General features: G+C 40.0%; 2 protein-coding genes across 5 annotated transcripts in view; one reads left to right on the plus strand and one right to left on the minus strand.

Annotated features, from left to right (window-relative positions):
* The window catches only part of IFT74 (intraflagellar transport 74), a 42,331-nt gene extending 40,781 nt beyond the window's left edge, over positions 1 to 1,550 (minus strand). Inside the window, exons 1-3 of the mRNA XM_075726778.1 lie at positions 1,446 to 1,550; positions 596 to 736; positions 39 to 174 (exon numbers count right to left, since the gene is read on the minus strand). Of these exons, the coding sequence (XP_075582893.1) occupies positions 39 to 174; positions 596 to 712 (253 nt within the window). The 5' untranslated portion in view covers positions 713 to 736; positions 1,446 to 1,550. The remainder of the gene's footprint in view (positions 1 to 38; positions 175 to 595; positions 737 to 1,445) is intronic.
* A 122-nt stretch (positions 1,551 to 1,672) lies between these two features.
* PLAA (phospholipase A2 activating protein) lies at positions 1,673 to 24,399 on the plus strand. 4 transcript variants are annotated; one of them, XM_075725814.1, is made up of 14 exons: positions 1,673 to 1,959; positions 5,129 to 5,322; positions 7,109 to 7,209; positions 7,292 to 7,412; positions 7,733 to 7,900; positions 9,513 to 9,648; positions 10,148 to 10,317; positions 11,257 to 11,414; positions 12,359 to 12,578; positions 13,674 to 13,742; positions 15,338 to 15,409; positions 16,264 to 16,365; positions 19,254 to 19,418; positions 20,931 to 24,399. In XM_075725814.1, exons 1-14 carry the CDS (start codon positions 1,673 to 1,675, stop codon positions 21,494 to 21,496), a joined length of 2,529 nt encoding a protein of 842 aa, XP_075581929.1. In that variant the 3' UTR covers positions 21,497 to 24,399. The 4 variants fall into 4 exon arrangements, with proteins under 4 accessions (XP_075581929.1, XP_075581931.1, XP_075581930.1 ...); XM_075725816.1 differs by lacking the exon at positions 1,673 to 1,959 and adding an exon at positions 3,946 to 3,979; XM_075725815.1 differs by lacking the exon at positions 1,673 to 1,959 and adding an exon at positions 4,611 to 4,626.
* Positions 24,400 to 24,638: the final 239 nt, after the last annotated feature.

Here is a 24,638-nt window from a genome sequence, read left to right on the forward strand (position 1 = left end):
TTGCAGACACCTTCATAGATATTTTCAGTAAAAAATACCTTTCATTGCAGTTTTCATTCCACTTAATCCCTGTTGGGTCACTGGACGGTCTGCAACTTTAATCTGAGATGATAAAACGCCTCCAGTAGTTGACGAACCACCACGAGAACCGGGTCTTGATGTACTAGGAGGCATCTATTAAAAAACCCAAAACATAAACCTCCCAACTCTGAATTATGAATTTATTATCCTTATGCAATTGCCAAAGCAATTAAAAACTTAACTTAGTCTCTATACTGTTCCTGTAAGAATCTTTTGCCATTCACGTCTCTTCAGTCAAATGTCTGCTGCAGAAGGGTAAGAGATTACCTTTGAGCAGCTGTTCATTGTTCCCTCTGTCTGCAACATTAATACTATTAAAGTCTCCCGGGTGAACTATTGATTCAAGACCTCCTTGACCCCTTTCAGTCAAAATTAGAAAATAAAACTCTCTACAAAATGAAAATCTTAAAATTCTTCCTGAGAAACTATCACTCCAGTCACCGTACTAAAAAATTACAAAAAATAGATAAAAAACTAAATATATCGACGTTAATGTTCAAATTTTTTAACATACCCCTGTTCCTATTCTGGTTGCTGATGGAGTCCTTGATGAAGACGTCGGCCTTGCAGTCAGCCCTATTCCTGCTCTTGAAGAAGGACGAGCTACGGGAGGTCTGTGACTGCTGGCCATATTTGTTCCCTGTTGAACTTCTCCCTGGAAACCAGAATAGAAATAGTCCTTTAATTTGCACAAGTACTTTAAAACTACCAGAAAACAACTCTTTAAAGCTTAATTCTTCCCCCCTATTAAAAGGAGTTTAGTTTTCTTTAGCAATCTGCAAAGCACTTCCTTACTGGAAAAGCATGGTACAAGACAAGAGACGGCACTCGGAAAGGACCACAGAATGTCCATCAGTAAGGTGAAACAGCACTTCCTCTCCAGTGCTTAGCCAGTCCTCAGTTTATATTGTTAAACAGATTAACTCCTGCTAATTCTTGTGGCATTTATTACTTCAGCATCTGCCCGCAGAATTCAAGTCTCTCATTCAACAAACTGGAAGTAAACAGCTGTTATAAATATCCATTTGGGTTATCTGGAGACAGTCCTTTAGGCATCACCAGCCACCACTGCAAACCCAGGCTGCCCTACCCCCGATCAATCCCGGCAGCTTTCACCAGCCACGGAGACAGCTTGTCGACGGCCGAAGCCGCCAGACACTTGCTCGGAGGGGCCTGTGGGATGGTGGTACTGTTGGCCATGACCCAAACAGGCAGCAAGTACCCCTGCTCCCCCGGGGCGATAAAAACCCGGCCCCAGACGGGCTGAACGCGCCTAGAGCCGAGGAGGCCGCAGCACCAACGGCCCCTGCTACCGACCCGGCGCGGACCCCGCTTCGCGGGCGGCAGCAGCCCCTTCCTCTCACCGGACTCCCGCGCACCCATTAACCCTCCGCAGACAGTGGAGCCGCTACCACAGCAACCGCCCAGCCAAACAGCACGGCGCCCGGATATCGCGACATTCAGAAATCTCGCTCTGGCCGTCGAGGGACCGCAGCCCGCGGAGGCCCGCGGAGACTACACCTCCCAGAGTGCCCCGCGACGGAAGTGCGGCAATCTGCCCCCCGCTCTGGGGCGCGATGCCTGCCGGGACATGGAGTCTCGCCGCCGCCCACCGGCGTGGCTGCTGACGCCTCTTCCGGCGCGGCGCTTGGCGGTTTCCGGTGGCGGCGGCGGCGGCCGCGGCGGCGCGGATAGTTGCTGTGTCAGGACAGCTCGGCGGCCTTCCGCTATGGCGGGCGAGGGCGGCGCGTACCGGCTTCGCTGCTCCCTGGTGGGGCACGGGCAGGACGTGCGGGGCCTGACCCGCGGCCTCTTCCCCCAGGGCGGTTTCGTGTCCGTCTCCCGGGACCGAACTGCGCGGCTCTGGGCTCCTGACGGGTGAGTGCCGGGCCGCGGCCCTCGTCGGCAGAGCCGCCGGCGCTGGGTGGGCCTGGGCGGCCGCTCCGGCCTGCGCTCTGCGGGAGGAAGGGCGCGGAGGTGCAGCCGCTGGGGTTGGTCCCCACGGCCGCGCCCTCTCTTGGGACGCCCGGCCGAGCCGGCGGGGGCCTGGGGGAGGCGGCGGGCTTTGCGGGGCCGTGGCAGTCTGTTCGCTGGAGGCATTTTGGAGAGTTTGCGAAGGGCTAAGGCATTACTGCTTGCACGCCTGCTTTTGGGGAAGGTTGTATTTGCTCAGTTAACTGTGATATTTACAGCGTGCGAAAATACAGACGCTAATAATGTCTCTAAATCTGGGGGTCTTTTACCCGGGTGGTATTAATGTGATTGCCACCTCTTGGTATTCCGTTCCAAAATAATCCTACTAAGTAATAATGCTTCATTTTTGACAGTAAGGCGGTAGGCTTTGAATATGTTTTAAAAACTCTTTTTCTCACCCTTGCTCAGCATGCTTTGAACATGAAATGGAATACACACCAAAAACTACACAGAAGATTTAAATACACAAAGACATTGAAAAAGGAAAAAAACCCAACACTTTTTTCTGATGTGCATGTTGTACAGGGTTGTTAGCTACTGGATTTGTCTTACTGAATTGTCCTGGTTTCAGTTGGGATAGAGTTAATTTTCTTCCTAGTAGCAGGCATAGTGCTGTGTTTTGGATTTAGTAGGAGAGGAATGTTGATAACACAACGATGTTTTCATTCTTGCTAAGTACTGTTTATGCTAGTCAAGGACTTTTCAGCTTCCCATGCTCTGCCAGGTGCACAAGAAGCTGGGAGGGGGCACAGCCAGGACAGTTGATCCAAACTGACCACAAAGGGCTATTCCATACCATAGGATGTCATGCTCAGTATAGAAAGTGTGGGGGGTTGGCTGGGGAGCAGTGATCGCTGCTTGGGAACTGTCTGGGTATCAGTTAGTGGGTGGCAAGCAATTGCATTGTGCATCACTTGCTTTGTATATTATTATTATCATTATTATACTGTTACTATTAGCATTACTATTTTACTTTATTTCAATTATTAAACTGTTCTTATCTCAACCCAGGAGTGTTTCTTACTCTTACTCCTCCAATTCTCTCCCCCATCCCATCGGGGTAGGGGGAGTGAGTGAGCGAGCGGCTGCGTGGTGCTTAGTTGCTGGCTGGGGCTAAACCACAACATGAATTCACTCAGTGAATTTTTCAGCATATCACTATGGCCAGAAGACGTACTGCTAAGTGATGTCAGTAGGAGATAGCGGAGATCTAAGGTATTGCAGGGAGCCACAGAACTTATCTCCTCACCTGTCTATAGTTTCAAATCGTGAACTGCATTCTGAAGTTCCTAGGCATCAATATTTCCACTGCTTTCCAGTGAAGCAGAGTGTTGTGGTTTAACCCCAGCTGGCAACGAAGCACCACACAACTGCTCACTCACTCCTCCCCAGTGGGATGGGGGAAGAGAATCAGAAGAGTAGAAGTGGGAAAACTCATGGGTTGAGATAAAGATAGTGTAATAGACAAAGCAAAAGCTGTGCATGCAAGCAAAGCAAAACAAGGAATTCATTCACTGCTTCCCACGGGCAGGCAGGTGTTCAGCCATCTCCAGGAAAGCAGGGCTCCATCATGTGTAACAGTTACTTGGGAAAACAAATGCCATCACTCTGAATGTCCCCCTCCTTCCTCCTCTTCCCTCAGTTTTATTGCTGAGCATGACATCATATGGTATGGGATATCGCTTTGGTCAGTTGGGGTCAGCTGTCCTGGCTGTGCCCCTTCCCAGCTTCTTGTGCACCCCCAGCATACTTGCTCGTGGGGTGAGGAGCAGAAAAGGCCTTGACTCTGTGTAAGCACTGCTCAGCAGTAACAAAAACATCTCTATATTATCAACGCTGTTTTCAGCACAAATCCGAAACATAGCACCATGCTAGCTACTGTGAAGAAAATCGACTGCATCCCAGCCAAAACCAGCACACAGAGGTAATTGGCAAATTTGCCTGAATGCTCACATGTGTGTTTAAGTTGATCTCTGTAGCTCTGCAGCTGAGGGGGTGGAAGACTAATCTCATTAAGTGTGTCTTATTAAATCTGTCATCACAAGGGGAAGAACTTGTTAAATTGTATAGAAATTTATCGCAGGAAAGGTCTAATTCTAACCCATAATTTTTGAGGGCTGTGTGAGGATGACATGGGTAACTTATGCAGAGTCATAGTGCTGGTAATGATTATCTTTCTCTGCTTTGAAGACTCTGGGATTACAGTAGGCAGGGTTCAGTGAGTAAGCAAACTGCTCTATGTTATTTTTGTTATTTAAATTTTCCAGGATGGTATGTTACCTTTGTTTGTTCTCTGTACCTTCAGCAGAGAAGATGTTTCAGAGTTTAGAAGAGCATCATGATTTCTCTACATATCCCAAGCTTTCCAAGCATTAGAGTAGGAAGGATGACAGTGTGATATGATATGTTGTTGTTTTTTTTTTTTTATGGGGAGTGGGGTGGGAAACAAACATAAGAAGGAAAAAAACTCAACCAAACATACACCACCACAACCCACACATTTGTTGTGTGGGGATAAGCAGCTTTTTCCAGTTAGTGCTGTAACTATTGAGGCTGGATCATGATGAAGAAGTAAGCGTGCTGCTTGAATCAGTTATAATCTATTTAACTATTAAACCTCTACAGTAGTCCTAATTAAGAGCCAGTGAATAGTTTTGACAGGTGGTAGATGTTCATTATTTACATGCTCTGTTATTTTAGGGTGTATTGGGGTACATATTTGAGTCTTAAGAGAACAAAAGGTTTCATAAAGGCAAGCTGCAACTACTTCTGATCGAATTGGGCACAGTGTTTGCCAATGAGCAGGGAAAAACAAAACTAAGTTCTTCCAGGCCTACCATTACTGAAAAATAGGTGGAAAGCTTTAAATGTTGCTTATTGGATTGGGATGCTGGGATATAATTTTTTCTCTTAAGTTTTTCATTCTTTCTAGGTAATCCATAGTATTTATTCAGCACAATGCAAGCATAGCTATTAATTCAAGAGTTGAAGTATAAAACACCTGTTGTAATTCAGTGCCTCAAATAAGTACTGTTTCTGTCATGACTCTGAACTGATTATCATATATGTTTAGTCCTAACAGGGGTTTTACTGAAATGCACTGTATGAGTGGCCATTCAAATTTTGTATCTTGTGTGTGCATCATACCTCCAAGTGACCTCTATCCTCGTGGGCTGATTGCGACTGGTGGCAATGATCATAATATTTGCATTTTCACAGTTGACAACCCAGCTCCTCTTTACGTCCTTAAGGGTCATAAGAACACAGGTATGTAGTAATTTTATTTTGGAGTTTGTTGCATAAAAGTTAACGTGATTTGTTAGAGAGGAAACTAAGTTGAAGCTATAAAACTCAATTTTGATTTCTTTGGTATTTAATGTAGCAAATTTTTAATTATGGCCTCTGCAAATAGGATTTTATAATCTCAAGTCATGCAGTGACTTCATTGCAAGGACTTCCAAGTTTACACTGATGAATGCTTGAGCTTTTACTGTATATGTGAACACATGACAGTTTACAGAATGATTACCCTTTTGCCAAGAGTGGCATTTTTAAGAAGCACTTAATTTAGTTCTCCATGTGTTAAGCTTAATTTTTATGTCAAAGTTGATAGCAGTAGAAAAAGTGAGCTTCCTAAATAAACAAACTTTCACTGCCCATTTTGTTACCTAGATGGGGATCTAATATTGATCTAATTAATGCTTTAAATACATAGTGAAGACTAAAAGCTCACTGCAGAAATTTCATCTCTTTTTGGTCAGGTCAGTGCAACATGTGACATCTTAAACCAACTTTGTGTACCTTTTCTTGAGCTATATAATAAAAGATTTAGTGATTCTCGTATTAGTGTACTGAGTTTGTCTTTTCGTGAGCTGATCTATTATTTAATAGACCTTTGAACAGTTTAATCATGTAATTATAGGGTGTCAAAAATAAACATTTCAAGTCTTGGAGGTTTTGGGGTTTCTTTAAACTGTGTTAAAGAATGCTTGTGGAGACCAATTTGAAAATACCCTGGACTGCTAAGCAGCACCAGAAATTTATTTTTGTATTATAAACCTCTTGGCTTTCTTTGAGAAAGGAAAGAAAAAAAAAACCCAAACCAATGTCACTGTGTAAGGAGATATGGAATAGCTTATGTACTTTATCAGAACCTTGGGATGGGTGAGTAGTTAAAATGTGACATACTCCCTCCAGAGGTGTAAAAAGGGATGAGGTGTTCTAGGCAAGTTATAGATTCCCCTACAAAAAAGTATTTGTAGAAATTTTTACAGTAATGTAAACCATAAAAAAATGTAAAATTACATTAATTGTAAAATCTGTTTTAAAGTGGGGAAAAAATAGGACATGACAAGTGACAGGAGTAGAATACTGTCCAGTTCCCACTATGGAGTCACAGAAGCAAGAAACATAAGGCCATACTTTCTTTTTATGAGCAATTAGATGGACAGGGTACTCTGTGTATGACTTAGCTCTTTTTGTAAACTTATTAGTATAACCTTATTAGCACTGTATGTGTTCAGTTTTGTACCTACTACTGGAGCATTTGCAGATTATATTTTTGCTAAATCTTTAAATGTTACCACAGTTTCTTGGTAGTAGTATTTCACCTTCCAAGAAGATGAGCTAAGCAATTTTTGTACAAAATCTTGCTTCTTCAGGACATAAATTAATCTGTGCTGATGAAATCTTGGCTTTCTCTGTAATCTTAAAACTAAACCTTTGCATTAATTCTGTGTCTTGACTAGTTATCTAACCTGCTTGTCAACATATTTTAGTCTGACGAGAAGAGATCTGGTACTAAGAAAACTTTAAAAGTATGAATAGCAAAAAGATGTGAAATTTTGTAATCTAAGGTGAAGAGATTTTTAAGCAGCTCCTTTCTAGGTTGCAGTGCAAGTACAGTTCCACTTAATTCTTCCCCAAACTCCTCAAGACTAAATATGCTACTAATAGCAAGTAAATCTCCTTAAATACATCTCTTTAAATGGCTGGCATAAGATCTGTGGCAATGCAGGAAACTTGTCAGTGCTGATTTGAATGTTCATTCCAGTTTGCAGCCTTTCGTCTGGGAAATTTGGCACATTATTAAGTGGATCATGGGACACGACAGCCAAGGTCTGGTTGAATGACAGATGTATGATGACATTACAGGTATGAAGTTCTTCTACATGAATATAAAATTAGGTACTCTGAATTTGATTCTGACGAGTCTAACAATATTGTTTTTTTGCAGGGTCACACAGCTGCAATATGGGCAGTGAAAATACTGCCTGAACAGGGATTAATGTTGACTGGTTCAGCTGACAAAACTATTAAACTGTGGAAGGCAGGCAGATGTGAAAGAATATTCACTGGTAAATGTTGCTGCAGTTGGTAATTTCATCAGGGTCAAGTACTCTTTTAAAAATAGAGAAATACTAAAACTAAAACTCCACAAAACTGTAGATAAATTGAACAATTTTTAGGCAGGATTTCTAAAGTCTCTCAAGTTGTATGCCCAGAAATCACATCACTTCTAAAAAAAGAATTGCTTTTTTTAAAAAAAAAAAAAAAAAAGAAACTGCTTCCATAATGAAGATTGGTTGCCAGGATTTAGATGCAGGCTGAATAGAAATGTATACTGCTGCTAATGGAAAGAAAAGCTGCATTAGAAGTTTTCCTTTCTTTTATAAAGGACATGAAGATTGTGTGAGAGGTTTAGCTATTCTCAGTGAAATGGAATTCCTTTCCTGTGCTAATGATGCTAGTGTTCGAAGATGGCAGATCTCTGGCAAGTGTCTGCAGGTGTACTATGGACATACAAACTATATATACAGCATCTCTGTCTTCCCTCAATGTAAAGGTAAGATTATTTTTGTGACTTACCCAACATTCTTCTAAGATAGAATGACAAGTTAGGCATTCTGTAGTTCTGTGGAGCTGCCACAACTAAAGAACTCGGGTAGCATTTAATTTACTTCTTTCCTTTAGCATAAATAATTAAAAAATTGTGATTGAATCCAAATCACACCTCCAGCAGAATTGCTCTGGCAGTAGGTGAGATGAAAGGTCCTGAGTTAGGCCTAATTGTAAGGCTTAAGTGAAACTTCAGCGAAGCAATAGGCAAAACTATCATCTAGGTTGTCATGTGTATTGCAGCGCTGTTGCAGAGTACTAAAATGGTAATGCATGGTTTGAGATAGTGTAAATTTAGATACTTGCACAGAAAATTTTCACAGTACATTATAAATAGTTTAAGAATTTTATGTGTGAGGCTTAATTGCATTTGTTTTCAGAGTTAGAGGTTTAGAGGTTCAGAGCTAACTGTTGCAGACAGTTGCAGAAGAAATTCCAAGTCACTGACATTTGTGTGGTGTATGGGACACTTGCACATTTGTTCAACAGGTAGAGTATGTGTATACTAGTAGATGTGTATGTCATAAATCTCTTATGCCTTAAAATTCCTCATTGAGGAGTTTATAGACTTTTGAGAGTACTTTATGCATGTTTCCTGAAAACGCAGGCCTACCTTGCAAAAAATCTGAATTTAAAACGAACGTGAAACTGTCCAAGTATAGTGTAAGATAAAACAGTGATGGTTACAAAATTGTTCAAAGTTCTTTGTTTAGACTCTTGAAAGGAGGAATACATCTGTTGTGGTTTAGCCCCAGCCAGCAACTAAGCACCACGCAGCTGCTCGCTCACTCCCCTTACCCCGATGGGATGGGGGAGAGAATCGGAGGAATAAGAGTGAGAAACACTCCTGGGTTGAGATAAGAACAGTTTAATAATTGAAATAAAGTAAAATAGTAATGCTAATAGTAACAGTATAATAATGATAATAATAATAATGATATACAAAGCAAGTGATGCACAATGCAGTTGCTCACAACCCGCCGACTGACACCCAGACAGATTCCGAGCAGCAATCGCAGCTCCCCAGCCAACCCCCCACACTTTCTATACTGAGCATGACATCCTATGGTATGGAATAGCCCTTTGGCCAGTTTGGATCAACTATTCTGGCTATGCCCCCTTCCAGTTTCTTGTGCACCTGGCAGAGCATGGGAAGCTGAAAAGTCCTTGACTAGCATAAGCAATACTCAGCAAGAACTAAAAACATCAGCGTGTTATCAACATTCTTCTCCTACTAAATCCAAAACACAGCACTATGCCTGCTACTAGGAAGAAAACTAACTCTATCCCAGCCAAAACCAGGACAGTATCTTTTGCTTGACTTGAGCATAATTTCATTCCCTGCCTGGCTGCTTAGTCTGCAATGTATGCACTGTATTTTTTTTTGAGAAAACAACTATGCAGTGGCTTTCTTTTAGCTCTCTTCTTGCAACTGAGAGAAGTATTAAATTGTACAAAGGTTCTTTTACTGTTCTAATTTTTAGGTACCCAGTTGCAGAACGGCATGTAGTATCACAATACACTAAAAATATGCTTTAAAAGTTTTTATATCTTTTCAGATTTTGTCACTACTGGAGAGGATAGATCTCTTAGAATCTGGAAACAAGGGGAATGTGCTCAAACTATCAGACTCCCAGCTCAGTCTGTATGGTGCTGCTGTGTGTTAGACAATGGTGACATCGTAGTTGGTGCAAGGTATCCACGTTTTACCCTCAGTGTATTTTTAGATCTAAATCTGAAAACCCTTGATGAAATTGCAGGCATCACTCTAGATATCAATTTCATCTATATTTAAAAATACAGCCGTCAAAGTGTGTGTGTGGATTAAATTTAAACATGTGCTATACTTATCCAAAAAGTCATTGTTTTGTTATGTGAATTGCAGAGGTAGAGTGAATTCTTTGCGACTGTAGTAAACCATGAATAGACTGAGAATGGACTTTAAAGGGTTCTTTATACAGTACTTGTGATACCCTACCTTGATCTTAAAATTATGCTCCAGATAGGGTTACCTGCTTAAGTTCTTCTCTGGGTGTTTCTAGCATGAGAACGAATTCCTTTCATAAAAATAATTGGGAATGATGGTTAGGAAATAATGGTGGTTTCTCAAGACATAGAAGTCAGTGTTGGAATGTATGTATTGATTTTGACATTTAAAATATTATTTGTGTTTGAATGTTTTCTCTCCATTCAGTGATGGAATTATAAGAGTGTTTACAGAGTCTTTGGAACGTACAGCAAGTGCTGAGGAGATTCAAGCTTTTGAAAATGAGCTTTCCCAAGCATCCATTGACCCTAAAACTGGTGATTTAGGAGATATTAATGCTGATGACCTTCCTGGAAGAGAACATCTTAAGGATCCTGGTAAGTTATTGTACTTTTGTCATGGTAGAGAAGCCTCCAAGTCTTGGTTCTAAGGTATTGAAACTTTCCATAGTTTCGAAAATTAAGGCTTTGATGACTTTCAGTAGTTGCTGAAGAAAACAGCTTAATTTCGCTCTACTGTCCTTTCATTGATTCTTTTGGAGGCAAGGCTCTAGTTTAAATACTTTTTTTTTTGTAGACTAAAATGATAAAAATATTTCTCTTATGAGATAATTTAGAAGAAGGTGGAACTCAGGATGTTGCAGCGTGTTCACGATGTTCCGGATCTGTTATGCCAGCTGTGCCAATCGTATATGAGACAGTTACGTAATTTGCAAAAGGACTACTGAGCGTGGAATTATTTTCCTAAAAGAAAAGGAGATGCAAATTTTCTGCTTTAGCTTTTGGCTTGAAAAATAGTTTATCTTGATTGACTCAGTTTACACTTTCCAGGTACTCAGAGGATTACTGAGAATACAGTGGAAGCAGTGGTAGTTAAGAGTAATCTTAAACAGACAAATACTTTTTCCCAAGGCAAAGTAACCAGTGACCTCAGCCCTTGACTCTGGTCAGGAAGTGGCATAAATCAAATCTTACAGTCGAATGAAACTTCCTATCTTGTTAGACCATGGGAGAATATCACCTTTCTTGATTGTCATCTCCCTGGGAAAATGGTAAACTTTTGAAATACTTGACTTAAGGATTACTTTTACAGCTTAGTCTCGTGGCAGATACCATTACCGTAACTGTAAAATGTTGTCAACGTTTCTGCTATTCTTGCAACGTGTAGTATCTGGTTACTTCCTGTGCTGTGGCTTTAAATGTTGGTGAACTATCTTTTCATCTTTAAATTTGAGCGCTATTTGAAGACTTTTTTTCTCTCCTAAAGTAAATTGTATTTTTGAATTTGTTCAAACTCTTAAACACTCCTGTCTACAGGAACAAGAGATGGACAGACACGGCTGATTAAAGATAATGGGAAAGTAGAAGCGTATCAGTGGAGTGTTAGTGAAGGAAGATGGATAAAGATTGGCGATGTTGTTGGTTCTTCTGGAGCCACACAACAAACATCCGGAAAGGTTTTATTTGAAGGAAAGGTATATGCAAGCTTTAATTGGTTTTATTCCTTCCTAAGTAAAATGCTTAATTTCCCCTTAAAAATTTATTCCAGTCTTTTGCTTAGATAAAATATAATTTAGAAAATAGGTATTTGTTGGTACTGTTTTGTCGTCTTTGATCTATTAAAACTCAGAGGTAGAAGTGTAAATAAGTACTACTTGCTTTATTACTTTTGAAATGCATTTTGTAAAACAAGCAAGCCAAAGGAGACAAATTATTTTGGAGAAAAGTAAACTATTAGTAGAGAAATGATCAAGTTCTCTAGTATTTATTGCTAATACCTTGAAAAGATAGTTTTAGCTTCTTTTTCAAAGGAAGTGAACCATAAAATTTACAATGCGAGCCTTACCTAAAACATTAGGCACCAGGCTTTCTGTACCCTTTCTCTATAGTAACTTTTGAACCTAAAGACAGATACGGTGAAAAATATTTCCCTTACTGAAGTATACACAGAAAAGTGTCTGTCTAATGCCACCACAGAAGGAATGCCTTTGAGATACTAATTTTATCTCTCTCATGGTTTAAAGAGACCTTAGGAATTTGTTGTTTTCAAGTATTAGAAGTGTGCTTTTAAGACTGAAGGTTTTTGAGGCATCTGACTGCCCTATAGCTTTGCAGGCAGCCAGAGCTGTCTGTGAGAGGTACCTGATGCATCTGTTATTTTGTAATGTATTTGCATACACATTATCATGATATGCTGTTCTAGCCTGCTCTTCTTGAAACAGAGAATTCTGGAAAACACAGGGTACGGTTTAAGTATTTTTTACTTCCAGCCTGCGTAGGAGAGTATTATTCATACAATCTGCAAGTAGCCGTATTAAAGTTTTTAGGCTTGGCCCTGGGCCATTGTTAGCCAGCATTTTATACATCCTTATGTAAAAAGTGCTGACAAACTTCTAATTTGTTTTTATTCTGCTTAAAGGAGTATGACTATGTTTTCACTATTGATGTAAATGAAAGTGGGCCTTCCTACAAACTGCCATATAACATCACTGATGATCCTTGGCTGACTGCATACAACTTCCTGCAAAAGAATGATCTAAATCCCATGTTTCTGGATCAGGTGGCCAAGTTTATTATGGACAACACTAAGGGGCAAACACTGTTGAATACAAGTCCTCAATTTTCAGATCCATTTACAGGTAAAAATTTTAAACTTAAATGATGACATCAGCCACTCCTCCCAGTTTTGTGTCATCAGCAAACTCGCTGAGAGTGCACTCTGACCCATTTTTCAGATCATTAATGAAGATGTTGAACAGGACTGGATGCAGTACTGACCCCTGGGGTACACCACCAGTGACTGGCCTCCCAGTAGATGTTGTGCCACTGATCACCACCCTCTGGGTCTGGCTGTTCAGCCAGTTTTTGGTCCACCTTACTGTCTGCTCAGGCAGGCATCGGTGTCATAGCTGCTGAACTTCTTGTACAGGACTTTCATGTCCTCAAATGATTGAGGGCAAGGCGCAGATAGATCTGACAAGAAAAATACGAAAACTTGACAAATTTGCGAAGTATTTGTCAGAACAAATCTACAACAAAATTTTTATCAAGCCAGTTGTATTTTTCAGTCCTGTCTTTTTTTTCTAGTGGAAGAAAATTCCACTTTTCATGCTACTCTCAGAGGTGGCCAGGTGCTGTTCAGGCAATTAATAAAATACAAAAATTCAGCTAGAGAATGAACTGAAACTCAGTGAAATACATAAATGACCCTTTTTCAGGCAGGAAATGCAACTAGAACAAGTTAATTACTCATAAGCTGAACCATGTTAGTCAATTACATCCTGCTTATCACATTTACAAAATAAACCAGTCGTCTTTCAACTAGTTTCACAAAGATGAAGTTAGGAATAAAATGTCATTAAAATAACTGAGCTAAATCTTTTTCTTGCAATGAACTAGAAATGAGAATGCAGGCTGTTAGTCAGGTTCAGATGTAACTCACGGAGCTGCAGTCATCTGAACATACGCACATAATTTTGATCTGGCTGTGTCTAAATGTGTAATGCATATGCCCCAGAAAATTATTTCTGACCCTCAAATAATTAGGAAGAATTTGTTCAGCATCAGGAGACTTCTGCATGGATAGAATCAGATTTCTTATAATGCCGCAATAAACAATAAGATATATTTGATGTTTGACTTTATTTTTGAGCTGCTTCTGTTGGAAAAGCATTGACATTTTAATAACATCAAGCTGTGTATAGTAGTCATTGCTTTTCTTACTGTTTCACTAGGTGCTGGACGTTATGTTCCAGGCTCTTCATCTGGATCAAGTACAATACCTGCGGCAGATCCATTTACAGGTAATGTAAAATTCATAATCTGTCTCACTAGCATTTAAGATGCATATTTTATCGTGTTCAGTTGCATTCAGCAACCAGACCACTGTTTCTTGCAGTTCTCCATTTGGGGCAGTAGTGTGGGACAGGCTGATAAGGTGGACTCTGCCACTGTCAAAGGATGTCCAGGTCTGTTCAGTAGCGGAGGGCCCTCTGCTGTCTGGTCTGCCTCATTTCACTGTCCTCTACAGAGAGGAGTAAGGTCTTAAACCTTACATTTTTTTTTTCAAACTCTTGTATGCGTGGCCAACACAAGAATGGGTATATTCATGGAATTAGTTCTATTTTTTCCTTATTATTCCTTTTTTCTTATTACATGACTTTTATTGGTACCTTCCACCTTAAATTTTAGATTCTAACCCTCCCTGGCATAAAGTCTTCCTCACTAGTTTAGCAAACCTGTTTGCAAAGACATTCCAGCCCTGCTTTGTCAGACTTATCCCATCCCTGATCAGTAGGTCTTAATCCTTAAAGAAGGTCCTGTAGTCTATAGGTGCCAAAGTCCTGCCATGCAGTGAGTTGCTGACCCACTTGATCAGTCTGCTTCTACTCTAGTGTTTTGGCTTTGCTGGCAGCATCAAAGAAATACCACCTGGCCCCTTCGTGCTTGCCCCCAAAGCTCTCTAATCACTCTTGATCCTCTCCAGGATTTCCTTGGCAGTATCATTGATGCCCATGTGGAAGAGTAGCAGGGTAGTAGTCTGAAGACCAGGCAAGGTTTGGCAGTCTCTCTGCAGCATCCTGGCCCCCAGCAGACACAAACCTCCCAAGATACCAGGTCATGTTAGCAGGTGGGCACCTCCATACCCTGCAGGAGGAAACCTCCCACGACTACTGCTTGCCTTTCCCCTTTTTGCAGACACAAAATGCAGTCTGAGTTGGCTCTGATGCATCCCTTGTTGGGTGTTTGTCCTCACCAGTAGTAGGGCGGCGTGCCTGTTCTGCAGTTGCAGATCTACAGGTGGAGCAGAAGCCTTGATGCTGTTGCCAAAAGCCACAGCCTTCAGCCTTCCCCATCCTGACAGTCTTCATTCCTATTCCACTTGTGGTCTCCAGCTCTGTCTCCTGCCTTGGTTTGTGTGGCTCAGGCTGTGGCCTCTGCAGATGCAAAGACCCTGCAGTTCTTTCACCTTGAGGCCTCAGTGCCACCAACAGAGTCCACCTCCCACAGGAGAGGCCACTGCAGGCCGCAGGCACAGAGAGAGGCCAGGCCTGGGCAGCGGTGCCCTCCTTTTGGAGCTTGTCATGGACAAGGTATCTGCTGTGCTGAGGGCCACCAGTGGGTGCCTTTGCACCCATGGGTGGCAGAGACCATGCCAGAATGTCTCCTAGCTGTGGGTCATTTAGCTTGCAAATGCCATCATCACCACCAGCACCACCCTCACACATATGCATAGATTTAATCCTTAAATTTCAGGAAGTGTTGAAGACTTCTTTTTAATTCCTTTAGTGCAAAATAACACCTTTAATAGTGATGTTTGACAACTAGTAACTAAACACAGGTACGCATTACCTCTTTAACAGTGGTGGTGTTTAAAAAGCCTGATGTCTCTGTTCAGGTGCTGGTCGCTATGTTCCTGGTTCAGCATCAAATGCAGTAGCTGCAGTGGGTGGGGTTGATCCCTATACAGGTAAGAGATGATGCCTGCCAATGAAAAGCATTGCTGTCTTTTGCTTCATTTTTTCCTTTGACGAGGATTCTGTATTGATGCAAATTTTATACTTAATTAAAAATAATGAGCCAATTGAAGCTGCTTAGACTCTGGAAATTATTCAGAAAACAGGGATAACAGAGCCTTCCATTACACACAGGAATCATGCACAGAAGCTTTAAAATATATGACAGTAATCTGTTTTGGGGAGGATTTTTGGTTCCTACTAGTTATGTTGTTGATCAAAGAAATTGGTATGTGTACTTAATGGAAATTCCACAGTATCAGCCACTAATTCACCTGTGATTCTAGGAAATCATTATAGGTCATAGATTAAAGCTTTTTATTATTCTTTTTCTAAAGAGATTTCAGGCTACTATTGCATGTGACATAACTTGATCATATCTGCAAATCGTCCAATATGTAAAAACTTTGCCTGTTCATTATGAAAATAATCGAAGGGTAAGATTTCAGAGGCAGAAGGGATCTTTGTTCTAAAATGACCCTTGCCATTTTCAGGTCTTAACTGCAATACCCATTCCTATGAATGACTGTGTATTTAGTTCATGTAATTCAGAAATCACTGGTAATAATTTACACTTGTATAGTAAATTTTTACATTGGGGTGAATAGTTTGTGAAGGTATTGCTTTAAGCTGTAACCCTTGAATGTAAAAATAACATACAGAATGACAGCTATTTGCATAAGCATTCCATTTCTTTTTAAAGATATTTTTCTGAGTAATGTCTAGCAGGAGGGACTTACTGGTAGGATATGGTTCTATGTCAGACACTTTAGTACACTGTTGAACTTTTTGGATTTCCTTTATGTAGGAATGGGCGCCTACCAATCAGCTGCAGCGAAAGTTGAAAACATTTATTTTCCGAAGAAGGATGCTGTCACCTTTGACCAGGCCAATCCTACACAAATACTGGGTCAGTGTTTTTATTTCAAGGATGGTTTTATTTTTCATCTGTTGGAAGTAACTTCACTTTTGATCTTTTCAAAAAGCTAAGTGATTTCCCATAGCTTTCCTACTGTTTCTTGGTTTTGACCTTTTAAAATTACATTCATCACTTTAATAGTGCATGTATTTGAAGGCTTAGGAATATGAGTAAATTTCACAAGAACTCTATCTGATACAGGATATCCAATTTTTTTCCGCTGTTGTTCAGCGTCTTTTTTTTCTCAAGCTGGTACATTTAAATACTGTACTTTTTTTCACCTACCTGCTGGGTATGCAGGTCATGTGCAATACCTTTCTGATTTTGCTCATGAAAGTTTTAGTTCACCAGATAGCAATACAGTGTAATCTATGAAGGTTTAAAGTAAGGCATTCTGCAGTTTCACAGGTTGTAATAGTCACTTCTAAATTCAAGCAGAACACTCTGCATAACTGAAAAAGAAAACAGTGTACAATATTCAGTAATTATACACATTTTTGGTAAATGTTATTGGCTTGGGTTTCCCTCTGTTTTCCCATGTTTCATTCCTACTCTACTATTTCTTCTATATTTTCTGTAAATGTTCCACAGAATCTCTACCCTATTTGTTTATTTCAGTATGTTTCTGTAGAATGCCTTAGTACATTTAGGGGTTTTGTAAAACTAGTTTGTATTCACAGTGTACCTGCCTTAAATACCTCCAAATTAAAATTCTCTTGCTTCCTTCTCTCCTCTTTATATAGGGAACTTAAAAATGTTGTAGTTGTCTAGATAGTCTGATGAGGAAACTTAAGAGATTCTGCTTTTTAGAAAAAGTATACCTTCACTTTTATCCAGCTTCTTGAAGAGGGCAAGCTCCTGGCCTTACAGTCATGGCATCATAGAATGGTTTGGGTTGGAGGAGACCTTTTAAAGATCATCTTGTTCAATGCCCCTGCCATGGGCAGGGACATCTTTCATTAGGTCAGCTTGCTGAAAGTCCCGTCCAACCTGACCTTGACCACTTCCAGGGACAGGGCATCCGCAACTTCTCTGGGCAATCTGTTCCTGTGTGTCTCTTGGTATAAAACCATTACCCCTTGTCCTGTCACTACAGGCCTTAGTAAAAAGTCTTCCTCCATCTTTCTTATAAGTCTCTTTTATATATTGAAAGGCTGCAATAAGGTCTTCCCAGAGCCTTCTCTTCCCTAGGGTGAACAACCCCAACTCTCTCAGCCTTTCCTCGTGGGAGAGGTGTTCCAGTCCTCTGATCATTTCTGTAGCCCTTCTCTGGACCCGCTCTAACAGGTCCAGCTCTTTCTTGTGCTGGAGACCCCAGAGCTGGATGCAGCACTCCAGGTGGGGTCTTACGAGGGTGGACAATCACCTTCCTCAACCTGCTGGTCACACTTCTTTGGATGCAGTCCAGGATACGGTTGGCTTTCTGGGCTGTGAGTGCATGTTGCTGGCTCACGTCCAATTTTTAATCCACCAGTATCCCCAAGTCCTCCTCTGTGGGGCTGCTCTCAATCCATTCATCACCCAGTCTGTACTGATACCGGGGGTTGCTGTGACCCAGGTGCAGGACCTTGCACTTGGCCTTGTTGAACTTCATGAAGTTTGTATGGGTCCACTGCTCAGGCCTATCATGGTCTTTCTGGGGCCTTCTGCCTGCAGTGTTGCTCTTCCATGTATTGTTCAGGTTTAATTTTCTGTTTAAAAATATCAGTCAGAATCTTCAGTCAGCCTCATCCTGTTTCCCTGAATTTTCTTGTGTTCTGGTATTTGTTCATTCAGGTTGAAAGTAAGGGATTCACAAACTCGATTTGGTTTGTGGTTTTGGGGGTTTTTTTCCCCCTGGAGGTTGTCACTAGTAAATAGATTTAGTCTCCTCTTTGTTTTGCACAGATTTTACAGTAGAATTTTGTCCAGAATTTACTAGGAGGGAGAATGGCAAGACTAGCTGACTTTCATTCTGCTATGTTATAGCAAAGCAGAGACTTTTACTTAGTCTTAAAAACATACTGCATCAGTTTATTTTTGTCTGGTATTCTTGAAGGGTAACCATATTAGCCACAGGCTTAATGGGTTGTTTGGTTTTTTGAAGCCTAGAATCTGAAAACTAGGTTTACTGAGTTTCCTGCAGTTTTGTAACCGTGCATGCTTAAATACACTTGTAAATATTAGGGCTGGACTGAGAGAGATTTAATAGCTGTATGGGTTGGGTTTTTTTTTTTTCACAAGAGGCCCACAGTTGATTTTTGTGCATGCTGTAAAACTCATAAGGGTGTACTAATGTAACACTGCCTGTGTGTGTGTTTATTGATGTGGCCCTCATCAATTCTGGAAGAACCAGGGTTGGCAGGTGCTTAATGCTAGACCCCTTTTAAGCAAAATGCTGTACATTAAAATAATTTTTCCAACACTTTGATTTTTAAATTACATTGAAATTTGAATATAGGACATGGTGCAATCCTATTTTGCTTATGGTACTTCATAAAAATACAAAAACTGTGATCACACTAAGAACATACAGTTTCTTTATTGTTTTTACTACCTAATAATAGAAAAGAGCAAAAAAGGAATGTATTTCAGTTTTGAAAACTAATGGTCTTGTGGCTCTTTTCTGCATTTTTGCCTGTATGTAGGCTAAAATGTGAATTCTGAATCTCTGTTGCAGTATTAGAGGGGGTTTAATAGTAGCAATCATTGTCATGATTAAAAACTTAAAATTAGAAAGATGATGAAACTGGGAAAAGTAATGTTGAAAAATCTAGAACACTGCAAAACAATTACAATAGTTGTAACTTGTTTGTAAAGTGCTTGTAGTATTTAATTTGAGATCTGGATTTGTGAAGTTCTAATATCAGAAAGCCATGCCTCTTCTATTGGTCTTACAGGCAAACTAAAGGAACTTAATGGCAGTGCAAATGAAGAACATAAGCTTACAGAAGATGACTTGATAATCCTAGAAAAGTTACTGTCTGCAACATGCAACACCTCTGCAGAAACACCAACAGCACAGCAACTTCAGACTTTATGGAGAGCAGTTAACTGGCCAGAAGGTAGACACTTGTGATCATTTTTTGTACCGTCATATCATTAACACTTCACCATGAACCAAAAGTCTTGTTGTCCTGCCTGTTACACAGCGTCTTTCCCAAAGAGTTCATAACCCAAGTAGAAACCAGAAGATGATAAACAGATGCTTATAGCACTGATTAGTGGCATGAACTGCAAAACTGGGAATTGGTTGTCAGGTTTTGTTGTTGGCACAACAGTAAACATCCAGGAGAAACTTGATATAAACATCAGTCATGGTTATTAGCAGGACCATCCTCAAGAAAGAGGTGTGAGACTTAATTGGAAATAGGACAAAGTAGTCTGAGGGTGGAGTTCTAGGTTATAAAAAGAGAGATGAAATTATGGAGATCAATTATGAAAAATCTTACAAATAGCTCCTGTTTAATATGGTAGAAAAGAAGTTACTGAAGCTAGATTATGTGGTCAGAACTGCATTAGTGAAATGACATTCTGAATGAATGCAAGTGGAGGTGATATAATTTCATTTGATAATGTATTGTCAGCACTGGTGGATTGGAAAGGCTATTTTGGTTGTTACTGCACATTCTGGAAAAATTGGATACATTGCATGTACAAATACCTAAATATGCAGTTAAAATTAACTGTTTTCCTGAAATTGCAGTTAAAAATGTATTAACAGGAAGAATATTTTTGGTGTTAAAAATTCATGTGCATTATATAACATCACTTAATCAAACTATGTTTTGCACAGGTGGGGGAGCTGGTGATGGCTAACATCTTCGTATCTTTCAGATTCTTTGTACAAAGTGTTGATTCTAAAGATTCTGCATATCTGCAGGAAAAACTGCTCAATAAATAGCTAAGCAGGTTCAGCTTTGATTTGGTTATAAGTGTTAGATACCGATGGTAGACCCAAGGAGCCACATATATTTGAAATTTGGTAAAGTGGGGGAGAACTACTGAACAAACTCTTAAGTTCAGTTTCCTTACAATGATTTCCAGCTGCTCAGTTGAGGACTTTTTTTTCTTCGCAAATTATGTCTGAGAGTTGACGGTAGTCTAAAAATTTTTTTCTCATTTTTATCTCTGTAAATAGCTTTGTAGCTATACTAAACTGTAAGATACGGAATGAGGACAAAGGGAGATGCTGCCTGTGTAGGGGTGTTCAGTCACTGAGAAGCTTTCAGAGACTTTTTTGGATTAATTATCATATTTTTTGCCTGCCTTCAGTATTATCAATTAGACCTTTTATGAAAGATTTTAAGATTTTTTTGCAAAGCACTGTTTATCCTAAATTAAGAGGCATGTTTTTTGTGATTAATTGAAGCATTACTGTAATGGGTTTGTCAATACTTGTCTTTATGAATTTCAAACAACTTGTGCTTTACTTGAATCTCTTCCTGCATGAAACTGTTACTGTCTGTTCCCAAAACTAGGGGTTTAAGAATGTCTGTATCTGAAAGAAACTCACTAGCACATTTGCACACAATGCAATATTAACACTAAAATACTTTTTTTGTTTTGTTTCTTAGATATTGTCTTTCCAGCCCTAGACATTCTTAGATTGTCTGTCAGGCATCCCACTGTGAATGAGAACTTCTGCGGTGAAAAGGATCATGTACAATTTATCATCCTTCTCCTTAAATTTCTGAACCCTAACGGAAAGCAAGCAAACCAGCTGTTGGCACTTAGAGCTCTTTGCAATTGTTTTGTCAGCCAGGCAGGCCAGAAACTCATGATGGAACAGAGAGATGAAATAATGACACAAGCAATAGAAATGAAATCGACCCATAATAAGAATATCCACATTGCGCTTGCCACCCTGACATTGAACTATGCTGTTTGTTTACATAAAGTCAACAACATTGAGGGCAAAGCTCAATGTTTATCAGTAATCAGCACAGTTATGGAAGTTGTTCAAGATCTTGAAGCCATTTTTAGACTGCTTGTGGCTCTTGGGACGCTAATCAGTGATGATACAAGTGCTGTGCAATTAGCTAAGTCTCTTGGAGTTGACTCTCAAATAAAAAAATATGCCTCTGTATCAGAACCGGCTAAAGTAAAAGAATGCTGTAGGTTTGTTCTTAATCTGCTGTAATTGCTTTTGTTAGCACTTGGGCGACACAGCATATGCAAAAGAGAAAGATGCTTTTGTTCATATTTTGTGACGGACTGTAATTGAGAAAATACTGTGGATTAATTAAACTTGATTTGTTGCAAGATACAGAGCAAATAAAACTTTTTACACTGTTGTCATTTGACTGCTTTTCTAAAGTATGTAGTCTGCAGGATCTTTGCAGGAAGTCCTTCTAATGTAGCTCAGATCAAAATAGATCACCAAGAAGTCAAACCATCTCAGTACTTAAAGGTCATCTAGATGCAAATTTAGGAAATGGCTGTGATTCAGTGACTGTCAACTTTGACACCCACCTCAGCCACATTTCTTATGTTTCAGCACAATGAGTGTCTTTCTTGACCATGCTTTTTGTCAGTGGAGAACAGGCCCTGAGAAGTGTTAAGTTCAATGGGGATTTTCACAAGCTTATTAGTTAACACTGGTTAATATTAACCCTGGTCAAATATGCTGGTAAGGAAATGGCATTCACCTAACTTTCCATCAGCTTTTTTCCACTTCCTTTTTGAAACCTAGTTGTTTTATGACTTACTGTTTTTAACCTAGAACTACGTGACTTTTTGAGGGGTAGAATCTTTAACTGCCATATAGATGTCGTGCTTCACTGATAAGTGAATATCTTGTAGCTTGTAAAATGGCTTGAACTTCTACAAAAGCTTTTCTCTGTCTTTTAACTTTTAGTGACAGGAATACTCCACCAGTTGATAGCAAGTGTCTTACTCTATGTTGTAAAATACGAGATGATTAAAAAAAGAAAATCATCTTGAAGAGGGGGGGAGAAATTTAGGTGCAGAGAATAGATTGAGCAGCAGAAACTGAAAGAGGCTTCCTAGAGGTGGTCGATGCCCCATGCCTGTCAGTGTTGAAGAGGCGTTTGGACAATGCCCTTAATAACATACTTTAACTTTTGGTCAGCCCTGAAGTGGTCAGGCAGTTGGACTAGATGATTGTTGAAGGTCCCTTACAGCTGAAATATTCTATTCTAAACTGTACAAATGTAACAAGTTTTAGGAGGTAGCTTTAACATAGTAACTGTGGTGACTGTGAAAAGGGAAAATAGGATTTTACAGCTATTCCAGCAGATCCAAGGTGTTCAGTTCAAAAGGGGGAATGTTTTTTCCTACATTTAAATGTTATGCTTTGGTTTAGAATTAAGATGAAGTCATGGTGGTCAATGTTCAAGTTACATTTTTCATTAGACTGACAGAATGGAAAACATGAAAAAAAGGGCAAGCTTTTCTGGCATGTGAGTGCTTCATCAGGTGATACCTGTCTGCCTCATCTGTGCCAGATGTGAAGGATTTTGTGACCAAGAGCGCCTAACTTTTTTGCCCCATCTAACTGAACTGTCTGAATTACTAGATTACTTCCAGCAAACCTTGTTTCTCAGATCCTTAGTTGCACACTGGTACTGTTACACTTCTGATAAATTTCCAGATATGCATCCTCACAAACAGCCTTGATCAAGACCTTAGTTACAGTTTTTCTCATCTGATCCATTGCAGGTTCCTGTATAAGGCAGTCCAAGAGATTGTTCAGGATTTACAGTGCTTAACAATAGATGAAGCCCTTCCTGGGAAAACATTCAGGAAGCTACCTTTAGGAAACATATCTGTGAAATAATGTGCCTGTCTGTTGAATTCTGGTTGCCTACTATGTAATTGTTCTTGAAGCTTTACCTTTTTAATGTTGTGCTCTTTAACTGTGTTTGTACATGTGCTATTTTAAGAAATCTATACGCATCTAACATTTTGCTTTTGTTATTGTGGGATTGATCTGTTACAGATTACCTCTTTATGTGAAAGTTGTCATGAATTTCCCAGACCAAAAAATTAATGTTTATACTAATAAACATGTTCTGGCAACTCCAAGAAATGGTATATTAAAGGATACTACAAAATTCACTTAAATTTGCAAGGAAATGATGGGGCACAGCAAAACTGGGAACTGTAGCACTACATGTTAGGCAAGGTACATGAGGCAGGCCAGGAACATTTGGATAGGACAGCTGCTGCTACAGGGTACTGCAATACCTGGCCATTCCATGATGTAGCATTGTCTGAGGGAACAGAGGGAGTGGGGGACATTGGATTCCCTTTCCACAGGAATTGTCCTTGGAGGGTCTGTCTCCACAGAGATGTGCAGTGGCAGCATAGGCAATGGCGGTAATAGGAGGTAATGAAAAAAAAGTTACAACACAGAGCAAGATGTTACAGTATGTTGTAAGATCCTACAACATGGGGTTTTTTTTTTTGAGTTGACACAAGCATGTTGGCATTCTTATGACTTCGTGCATTGTGTGGTAGCCTTCAGTGAGGATTTTCCCAAGCTAGCAAAACTGGGTATGTGCTAACAGGTTGAGTGCAAAAAGGGTAGAAACTCACATCTTTTTAAAAGGAGTGCACCTTTTTTTCTGTTTTGCGACATAAAACAACTAAATATCCTCTTTTTGTCAGTATTTTCTTGAAAATGAATAATTACTATTGCTCTTGTTTTAAATGACACTGTTCTAAAACTCCATTGTGGTACACGTAAGCATGCATGTACATAAACACAAATATATGTAAGTGTACTACAAAATCTGCTGCTGAGATCACCAACAACTAGAAAACTTTAAGGATGTCACCAGCATGAAGATTCTGTTTCAGTGAAAAGATGTTAAGTCTATGCCTAGGAAATGTGCCAGACCCGAGGTCCACAGTGTACAATCTTTTGAGACCAGAGGACATTGAAAACAAGTATGTGCCCAGCGCAGAACTCTGAGCTGGCTTGCTATCTACAGCAATAAACCTCAAATAAGTTGATCTGTGTGCTAAGTGCTCCTGATTTGATTCATTGCGGAACAGTAGAAGTACGTTTGAGATACTTCAAGAGCCCCTTGAAGAGAAACTGCGTCTTCTGCTAAGAATTCAAAGCTTCTCAGTAGGTGATGTAATTCTTCTGTTGGCATCTTTTTCTAAGCTAGAATGGAAACTTGTAAAGAACAGCAAACAGCATGTAGTAGCACTTCACATTAAACCTTTGTTGTTAGGCCTGCCTTGGGTTTTATGAAGTGCAAGTACTTGGGATCTGCTTAGACCAGAACTCAGCACACAATATAAAATGC

The sequence above is a fragment of the Pelecanus crispus genome, chromosome Z (genome assembly GCF_030463565.1).
Source record: "Pelecanus crispus isolate bPelCri1 chromosome Z, bPelCri1.pri, whole genome shotgun sequence".
In the NCBI taxonomy this organism is placed as follows: domain Eukaryota; kingdom Metazoa; phylum Chordata; class Aves; order Pelecaniformes; family Pelecanidae; genus Pelecanus; species Pelecanus crispus.

Bases quoted from the DNA above. Each gene is read 5' to 3' on its own strand.
- PLAA (XM_075725814.1), top strand. From the start codon at position 1,673: ATGGAGTCTCGCCGCCGCCCACCGGCGTGGCTGCTGACGCCTCTTCCG. The intron at 7,901-9,512 runs GTAAGATTATTT...ATATCTTTTCAG, and splicing joins TGTCTTCCCTCAATGTAAAG to ATTTTGTCACTACTGGAGAG. The intron at 19,419-20,930 runs GTAGACACTTGT...TTTGTTTCTTAG, and splicing joins AGCAGTTAACTGGCCAGAAG to ATATTGTCTTTCCAGCCCTA.